This window comes from Drosophila novamexicana, unplaced genomic scaffold (genome assembly GCF_003285875.2).
Source record: "Drosophila novamexicana strain 15010-1031.04,08,12 unplaced genomic scaffold, DnovRS2.1 tig00004549-arrow-arrow-pilon, whole genome shotgun sequence".
NCBI classification, from domain to species: Eukaryota; Metazoa; Arthropoda; class Insecta; order Diptera; family Drosophilidae; genus Drosophila; species Drosophila novamexicana.
Genome location: NW_020825047.1, coordinates 1,233,784 through 1,243,824, shown reverse-complemented (window position 1 = coordinate 1,243,824; position 10,041 = coordinate 1,233,784). Strand labels below are relative to the sequence as shown.

At 38.9% G+C, this 10,041-nt stretch overlaps 1 protein-coding gene across 1 annotated transcript in view; it reads left to right on the top strand.

Moving 5' to 3' along the window:
- The first annotated feature begins 481 nt into the window (after window positions 1-481).
- LOC115769212 (angiotensin-converting enzyme) overlaps window positions 482-10,041 on the top strand; it is a 66,543-nt gene continuing 56,983 nt past the window's right edge. Inside the window, exons 1-7 of the mRNA XM_030713922.1 lie at window positions 482-1,313; window positions 1,409-1,942; window positions 4,169-4,327; window positions 4,383-4,623; window positions 4,692-5,416; window positions 5,471-5,574; window positions 5,629-5,727. Of these exons, the coding sequence (XP_030569782.1) occupies window positions 1,071-1,313; window positions 1,409-1,942; window positions 4,169-4,327; window positions 4,383-4,623; window positions 4,692-5,416; window positions 5,471-5,574; window positions 5,629-5,727 (2,105 nt within the window). The 5' untranslated portion in view covers window positions 482-1,070. The remainder of the gene's footprint in view (window positions 1,314-1,408; window positions 1,943-4,168; window positions 4,328-4,382; window positions 4,624-4,691; window positions 5,417-5,470; window positions 5,575-5,628; window positions 5,728-10,041) is intronic.

The following is a 10,041-nucleotide window of genomic DNA, read 5'->3' as shown; positions in this document are numbered from 1 at the left end:
TTAAACCTTTTTTTTTGACTGATTAGTACTCGTATGTATATGCATACTCGTACATCGCACCCGCACCCTCCCTTATAATTGCAAACATGCATGCAAAAACATTTACATACAACTTACACACACTCACACTTGCATACATACTCACTTGTTACCCATTGTTGTTCCCAAGCTTATGGCTGATTTGATGGTTGTTGTTGTTGTCGTTAACAACAACGTCGACAGCGACGTCAACGCTCAGTCAGCCGCAATGCTAATTGCGTTTATCTCACACAACATTTAGAAGCATCGCGAGTTGCGGCGACAGCGCCGCCGACTGCGACGCCGATTGCAACTGCGACGTTGCTTCGCTGAAAATTTAAATTCATTTTCGAGTCACAAACAAAAAACAAAAATAAAAATAATAAAAAGTCACAAAGTAATTTCGAAAAAAATTCTTACACTCAACTCAGTAGAGTTTTAGACGCGTTACGTGATGTTACGTGGGTGGACGGGCTCTGAAAATTTCTAAAAAAAACGGAAAGTGACCTGAAAGTGTGTGAAAATATATAATATTGTGCGAAAATTCTATTGTGATCTTCGCTCAAAAGTTAGTTAGCTATTAAATTACCTGTGCTGATTGAGAAAAATAAGGTTTTTTATTGCGTGATCAGCAAAAAACTCCTTTTAAAAATCAGCTATATTCTATTTAATAAAAATATTTCTGGGCATCTCAAGTGAAGTAAAAGTCCCAAAAGTTCGTGTTTCTTCGTGTGATCGGCAGAAATTTTAAAAAATATTTAAGAAACCCAAAAAAAGTCATTTCTATTCGTGCGGTTTCTGAAAGTCAAGATACTTCCTCGAGTGATCGGTAAAAACTTACTCGATCTTGAAATTTTAATTTTGTCTTCGCATTAGACTCTGCGTGTTCAGCTTCTTCATATAGCCTGTGATCGTTTGCCCTATTTGAGCGTTAAAAATAATGTCATAAAGCTGTAATTAAAATTGTAAATTGCTTGTGAAAGATTTAATTAGCGGTGCGCGCTGACCTTGAGAGTGTTAAATATATAGATTTCGTTGCATGATAAACGAATATGTGGAATTGTCTTTTTATCATATGCTCCACGCTATGGAGCCTGAGTCGTGCTAATCCACAACTTAACTTGCCTACACCACAGCCGGAGATCTTCTACAATGGCTACACACCCAATGTGGCCACAACTCCCGCCCAGCTGAGAGCAGATCGCGATCGTAGCCAGCGCTTTGGGCCGCCCTATACGGATGACGGGGCTGGAGGCAGCGGCACCAATAGTGACGATGGACTGGACGATTTTAGGGTGAGTTTTACTGATTTTACTTCCTTCAAGAAGAACGCTGGGTAAAGCTTGTAAGTCTTGAATTAAATAATATACTGTAACGATCTCATTTGCAGTATGGTCAGACCTATGACGAGCGCATGCGACTGGGTTACGCCTATCCCACACCCAGACTGAATTTTAGTGATCGCGCCGATGATTCACCCTTCAGTGGGGATCAGAATCCCAGTCGTGGCCAAGATAATCGTTATGCGAATCACAATTATGGACCAACATCTAGCAGCACCGAGCGCAACTATGGCAATTTTAATGATCCGCCCAACAATATTAATCAGAATAATGGACCCATCTACAACAATCGAAACGATCAATATAACTACAATAACAATCCGAATGTCGAATTTGTGGGGGTTAACAATCGCAATCGATTTGAGAACCCCTATCTATCCAATCAGGATCGATTTAATCTGAACCAGGGCTATCTGGAGCGTCAACGCTATCAACAGGACCGTCGCTATCAGCAGGAGTTGGAGAAGTTACGCAATTTGCTGGTCGAAACAGATCAGAAGGGCTCGCTCGAGTGCACCGCCAATGTGGCGGCGCAATGGAATTTCGAGACAAACGTAAACGATTTTACACAAACGGAAGCGGTGAGTTGACAGTGGGGTATATACGTACATAGACATACCCTTGAAATTGTAATTGTATTTGAAATTGTGCTGTAGCAGCACGCGATCTCACTGTGTATAGTATTCACATCAGTTAGAGATCGACGTCTATGCAACTTGGCAATTTTCTTGGCGTGGCAAATAGACACAACATGTACAATACACAGACACTCATGAGGCACACACAACATAGTCAAGGTCGTTTGCCTGTGGGGGGTTCTCAGGCAGACATGCCAATGTCAAAGTGTTGTACTCTTGAGAGTTTTGCACCTTGTCGTTGGGCCAAAACTGAACGTGTTCAAAGTAAATATGATTTTCAGTTATACGAAAATATATGCTTCTTGTGTGATTAGGTCTGGTTCGAGCAGCAGTTCGTAAAAGAACTTACAACTTTGAATTAGGCCATATTATTAGGATCGTTATGCCGTTGGGAATAACATTTCCGATCTCATTAAATATAACAAGTAACAGGTTCTAGTCAGGAGCTCCCGACTAGGGAATACCCCGAACCATCTTATTCCAACACCAAATGCAGCACGCGCTACGCGCTCGTTTGTAGTAATAAAGATCAATTAAAAAAAAAGTTCCTTTGGCAGGATTCGAACTCGCAACTAACCGCACTACTTGCCGCCGTCCCTACTCAACAGCCACACCAGCCAAAAAAAACAACTAAGAGGTTCTAGTCGGAAGCTCCCGACTAGGGGAAAGTATATATATAAAAATATATATACTATTCTAGAAGCTACATGTGAAGTTTCGTGACTCTAGCTCTTATTATTTACCAAAATTGCTCAAAAACCGAATTTCGATATAGATTTTTATCGATTTCTTGGAAACGGGGTAAGTTATCGAATATCGGAAACAAACTCGATCTGCGCAAGGACTAGGAGGACCTTCAGCCAAAATTCAAGTCTCTAGCTCTTACAGGTTCTGAGATCCTTGCGTTCATACATACGGACGGACATACGGACATGGTTAGATCGACTCGACTGTTGATGATGATCAAGATTATATATGTAAACTTAATGGGGACCTTCCGATGCTTCCTTCTGCCTGGTACATACATTTGCACAAACACAAACAAAAACCGATCTTAATGAAATTTTCTACAGTATATCGTATTGTACCATAGAATATTTGCGTATTCTCAAAAAGTTAATTGCATTAAAATTGTAGCTTAAATTATTGGGCAATGGAAATTTGGTTATTAACTTGATTTATAGCTATGAGGTAGTAGCGGGGAGGTGGCGATAGGTATAAAATGAAAAATACTTCATATATATACATATATACTATTCTAGAGTAAACATTTCACTTTTGGTGACTCTAGCTCTGATTATTTACTCAACTTGCCCAAAAAATAGGAATTCAATATCGATTTTTATCGATTACTTGGAAACGCGACAAGTTATCGAATATCGCAAACAAATTCGATCTGCGCGGGCACTAGGAGGACCTACAGCAAAAGTTCAAGTCTAGCTCTTATCGGTTCTGATATCCTTGCGTTCATACATACGGACAGACGGTCGGACGGACGGTCCGACATGGCTAGATCGACTCGGCTGTTGATGCTGATCAAGAATATATATATTTTATGGAGTCGGAAATGCGTCCATCTGGGTATAAAAATCATTTGAGACGTATTTTACACTTTTCGCAGAATCCAAGATTCCTAAAAAACGCAATTCAAAGATTTTTTGGTGTAAGTTTTAAGTTTTGTCCGATTAGGATGAAAATTATTTTCAAAGCTCTAAATAAGAACTTAAGGAATACGTGTTTCAGCGATTTGGGAAATTCCATGGATATTTAAGAGCAATTCTGTATAGGTTCTTGGGTGGTAAATGCAGGTCAAAGGTTTAATAAACGAAAGATTATTCTTCAGCGGAAGCCTTTAATTCAAACAATTGGTTTTTATTCGATGCAGTTAAAACATAGATGAAGATAAGTAGATTCCAATTTTCCACGGGCGGGTACTTAGTACTTAGTACTAAGTGAAATATCTAGTGAAAAGGTAATATCTACAATTTTTAGCAAAAAGCGTTCCACGGGCAAGGCCGGGCAATATACGCTAGTATTATTATATTATATATATATATATATATATATATATATATATATGTGTGTCTATATTTAATATTATAAAGTCCAACAATATTAAACTATTAAAACTAGTTCATGTGCATTTCCTAACAAATTTTTTCTTTACAGCTAAATGCTCAGCAACGCTATGTGGAGTATCAGCGCATAACAGCCGAACAATCGAAGCATATTAATAAGGACCTCATATTTGATCGACGTTTATATAGACAGCTAATGCTGCAATCTGAAGTGGGACCCAATTCCTTACCCCTGGATGTTTTAGACAGAGTAAGTTTGCTCCATGTGAACGTCATATTCTGATTTAAGTGTCCTTTCCTTACAGTATAATCGCTTGTTGAACGAAATGCTATTCTTGTACAACGACGCCAGCATTTGCGCCTATCAGCAGCCTTTTCAATGTGATCTGCGCTATATACCCCATCTCAAGGATATTATGGCGAAGAGCAGAGATTGGGATGAGCTGCAGCATACTTGGGTGGAGTATCATCGCAAAGCTGGGCGTGGCATGCGCGATAACTACGAGCAATTGATTGACGTGATGCAGGATGTAGCCTCAGTAAACAGTGAGAGAATTGAATATATATATAAATATATAGAGTTATATCTAATGCACATGCCCATTGATTTACAGATGTTACCAATGGCGGGGAGTATTGGTTTTTAGCCTATGAATCGGGAAACTTTCGACAGGATATGGACATTGTATGGGAGCAGATACGTCCGCTATACGAAAGCCTGCACTCATATGTACGTCGCAAGCTGCGAGATTATTATGGACCAGATCGCATTAATCGCATTGCGCCCATTCCCTCCCATATATTGGGCAACATGTACGGACAGTCCTGGTCGAATGTGCTGGACATACTTATACCATATCCGGGTCGCAAGCTGATTGATGTTACACCACGTATGGTGGAACAGGGCTATACGCCGCTGCTAATGTTTCAGTTAGCCGAGGAGTTCTTTACTTCAATTAATATGTCCGCCGTGGGACCGGAGTTCTACAGAAATTCGGTGTTTGAGCAGCCGCTGGATAGGCGCGTCCTCTGCGAGCCCTCCGCCTGGGATTTTTGCAATCGCCACGATTACCGTGTGAAAATCTGTACGGACATCAATCAGCGCAGTCTGATTAGCGTGCATCATGAGATGGCGCACATTCAATACTTTCTGCAGTATCGCCATTTACCCAAGATCTTTCGTAATGGTGCCAATCCAGCTTTTCATCAAGCTGTGGGCGATGCAATTGGCTTGTCCGTCTCCACACCAAAGCATTTACAGACTTTGGGACTACTGCAGCGATCGCTGGATGAGTCGAGCTATGATATTAACTATTTGTTTACCATGGCTATTGATAAGGTGAGTGCATGATTCAATGCAAATGAATAGATATTCATATTGTATACTTTACAGGTTGCCTTTTTGCCTTTTGCCTTGGCTTTGGATAACTGGCGTTACGACGTCTTCAGCGGCAATGCCAATAAGAGAGTTATGAATTGTCACTATTGGAATTTGCGGTAAATCTGAGTTTTATATCTGATTAATCATTAACCTAATAATTGTTTTTACAGTGAAAAGTATTCGGGCATTAAGCCACCTGTCTTACGCTCGGAAAAGGACTTTGATGTGGGCGCAAAATATCATATACCCGCAAATATTCCCTATATTAAGTGAGTTGTGCTTTTTTTATATTTTTTATAATGGAGAACAGTTTATTGATTTCAATGGGGACAAGGGCATATTAGTCGAAAAAATGTTCATAATTGTTTTGTAATTCTAAGGCTATTCTTAAATGCTTTTATCCAATTTCTTTTTATACCCTGAACCCATTAAAAATGGGTACAAGTGTATATTGTATTTGTGCAAAATCCAAATGTATGTAACAGGCAGAAGGAAGCATCTCCGACCCCATAAAGTATATATATTCTTGATCAGCATCAATAGCCGAGTCGATCTAGTCATGTCCGTCTGTCTGTCTGTCTGTCCGTCCGTTCGTCCGTCCGTCCGTCCGTCCGTCCGTCCGTCCGTCCGTCCGTATGTATGAACGCAAGGATCTCAGAACCTATAAGAGCTAGAGACTTGAAATTTTAGATGTAGATGCTCCTAGCTCCCGCGCAGATCGAGTTTGTTTCCGATAATCGATAACTTACTCCGTTTCCAAGCAATCGATAAAAATCTATATCGATATCCTGTTTTTTGGGCAATTTTGGTAAATAATAAGAGCTAGAGTCACTAAACTTGACATATAGCTTCTAAAACAGAATATATATATGCATTTGATGTTGGAAGAAGAGGGTTCAGGGTATCCCCTAGTCGGGAGCTCCCGACTAGAACCTCTTACTTGTTAATTGATAGGCCAACTATAACCATTTTTAATGTAGTCAATTGCTTTGATTTGCTTAGACCTCCCAAAAATCATATCCTTACTTAGGCTGTCCAGTATTAATGGTTATTCTTCTTTTATTTGCTTTATTCAAATGCATTCTCTCATTTTCATTGAATCTCGTGTCTTGCATTTCTTCAAATGGCATCCGGAAAAGCTAAACTAAACGACAAATCTCATACGCACATGCCTTTATCCCCTCTTTCCCTCAATTGAGACATATTGATTACATGTTGCATTACCTCACAAAATGTTTCTCTTATCTAATGTGCCACATAACGCAAATGCAGCAATTAAAACTCAAGCAAACAAAAGCTTGTTATTAATTTTGCTATTTTCGATTACAATTTACACACACACACACACACAAACAAGCACACACATTTGCACTGGCTCAACGTTTCGAATATTTTCCGTCAAATTGGCGTCGATTACGCGTCGCAATATTCGGATCGCCAAGACGTTGCAGCCCGCAATCCGCAACCCGTAAACCGGCAACAGGCCACAAGTTGGCCCACTGACTGGCTTATAATGACCAATCCAGTAGACGGAACGGCCACAAACACACATTTGCACACACATTTTATTGGCTGGATTGGGGGGGATGGGAAAGTAAGAAAAACTCGCATGTCGACGAATATTTCCCGCATTCACTTTCCACATGGCTGCTGCCAAAAGCGACTCTGTCTTCGCGTCGGCTCTGACATCATTTAAATAAGCCACAAATAGAAATTGTTACGACAAAAAATAAACCACATATCACATTAAATGCATGGTATACTCAGGCCCGCTGGCTGACGGGCTAACTGACCTATTAAGCCACAGAAAGTAAGCTCATTTTTCCTGCGCATGCAAATGCAAATTTCTGTGCCACAAAAGCCATACGCCGCGTGGTGCAATAGCGGGGCCCCGCCACCACAAACACCCGAGAAAATGGCGGTGTCAATGACTACACCCATTTGAGCTGACCATGCTGGGGCAATGTTTTTTTTTAATGATTTATTTTGTTTTCGCTTGTTGTCTTTTGGTCTTTTATTGGACGCCTATTAAAATGTAAGACAAGGCGTTGAGTATTATGACAACCACAGTGGTGTCATGTTGCATAAGTCTCTTATTGGCTAACCAACATGGTTGGCGGTTTCTTTTGGCATTATTTGAGGTTCTTTCAAGGTGTAGTGCAAGCTATTGAGAAATATTTGTATAATGTTGAACGAGTTGTCTAACAGAGCAAGTCCATAGTGCACTAGAAAACGTGGGCCTGGGCTTCGAATTTAAGCATGTTGTAATATCTGATTATCAAATGATGTAATAATTAATCAAAACATTTTAGCAAGTGATTATTTTGTCACAAAATGTTTTTAGTGACTTGTTTTAGTTGCGCTGGCTTTGTAGTTTGTCTGTTGCATATAATTCCCAATGTGTTAAAGCTTCGAAATAAAGATAAGGGCTTTCCAAGCTAAGGTCGGCACTAAAGTCTACTGCTAGAATCTAGAGGATCTTTGAATATATATTTCGAGGAACCTTTTCACTTTTTGTGTTTATTTCCTGTTGGTATTCAAATTATTTTTTCCATAAATCTAATCTTAGTTAATCAAAAATTCAAATCAGAGAACGTCTTGACGTTTTTTTAGTATGCCCTGTTTTCCATATGAGCCGCTTTATTATTTTCTTTTCATTTTGACAAAACATTAGCATCTAAAAATAAATGCGACTACTTTCTGGCCAATTAATCAACCCAAACTGTGTTTAAAAGCCAACTGACAGCCACATTTTTAGATCTTTAATAGATTTCCACTTTCATTTGAGCCCGCCCAGAGATTACTAAAAAAAACCCATTAGCCAGATTTTATGGCTGGCCATTCTACTGAGGATAGATTACAACACAACCTCAGCAGCAGCAGCAGCAGCAGCAGCAGCAGCTCTGGCTATTGTATGTTGATTATTTATTGCATAATCCATAAACTGCAAATGCTACAGTTAGAGTTACAGTTACATAAACAAACGCTACCAGAAATCAACAAACCACCAAAAGAGTTAGCCTCAATATGGTAATAAAACAGTGCCAAAGTCGAGAGTCAGGCACAGGCACAGGCAAAGGCACACAGGCGCAGCCGCAGCCGCAGTCGCAGCTAAAGTCTCCGATCTTTGAACAGTTTTCATTTCGTTTCACAACACGTTTTGCATGTGATTTTGTCTCAAATATCGGTTAGGAGCACATGTCCTACAAACCGACTAAGGAAAACGTGATAAATCTATGCCCCACTTAGCTGACTGAAATTGCAGCATGGCTTCAATGAAGCCGAAATGCAAATTGAAACCTAATCTTCATACACAACCCGCCAACACAGTCGAGCCGAAGTCGGCCAAAAGTTTGGGGGGGATTCCAATTAAAATGTGAGACAAACGAATACTCTGTAAAATTAATATACCCTCTGGTTAAGTGTATTCGTGTACGATTTGTATTGGAATACATACAAACATATTTGGCGTAATTTTGCATTTAACTTCTATCCATTCTTGGGATCAATTTTACATTCCTACCTTTTGTTTTTCCGAATTAGATGTGGAAGACCAAAATTTCAAAACTTTCCTTTATAAATTCACTTTCGAGTTTGATTAATTTGCGAGCATGTTTGCTCGCATTTCTTAATTAATTCTTAATTTCTTAGAATTTATATTACTTTTTATTTGTCTAAATATGCAGCTGGTTGAATATTAAAGAATTCACCACGTTCGATATTTGATTGAAAATTGTAAATTTGTATATACCCACTTAGTACATAGTACAGGGTATAACAACTGACAACCACACAAACCACAAACCGGCGCTGCTAATAAAAAGTAATGCCAGGCCGCAAAATAAACGCTAGGAAATGGACGCGAGTGCCGTCAGCAACTTGTCGTTGTTGTTGCTGTTGTTGTTGTCGTTGTTGTCGTTGTTGTTGTGGCATGAAAAGCGTAATGATAAAAACATAGTGTGGCAAATGTAATAAACATGTTGCCTGCCTCTTATCTCCCTTCCAGTGGACGCAAGACACTTTGAATATGCAATTATGAATGCCAGGCAATGTTTATCTCATTTGAAAATTGGATAAGCCGTTTATGTGTAATGCAAAATGACTTGTTTCCAGTGCAGGCATTATGTTGCACTTTTCACTTGCAGATGTCGACAAAACGTTGTGGGAAACTTAAATCCTTTGGGGTTAACTAAAGTAAGGTTCAAATGGGACTGAGAAGGCTTATTTTGGGTATTACAAGAAAACATCCAATATTAAATAAGATATAGTAAAAAGCTAAATTTTCAACACAACTGAAATTCGAACTCGGAATTTCATAGAAAAAAAATGTTCTGTAGTAATTTATTAAAATATTTGGAAAAGTATGGAAGAGCAGATAAAATACACATGACCAAATTTTTAAATATATATTTATTGAAAAATAGTTCCCATTAAATTTTAGCAAAGGATATAGTAAAAAAGCTACATTTTCAACTGAGATTGGAACTCGGAATTTCATAGAAAATAACTTTTGTGTAGTATTTTATAAAATTTTTAAAACAGGACAAAATTTTGAAATATATATATATTATGCTTGAAAAATA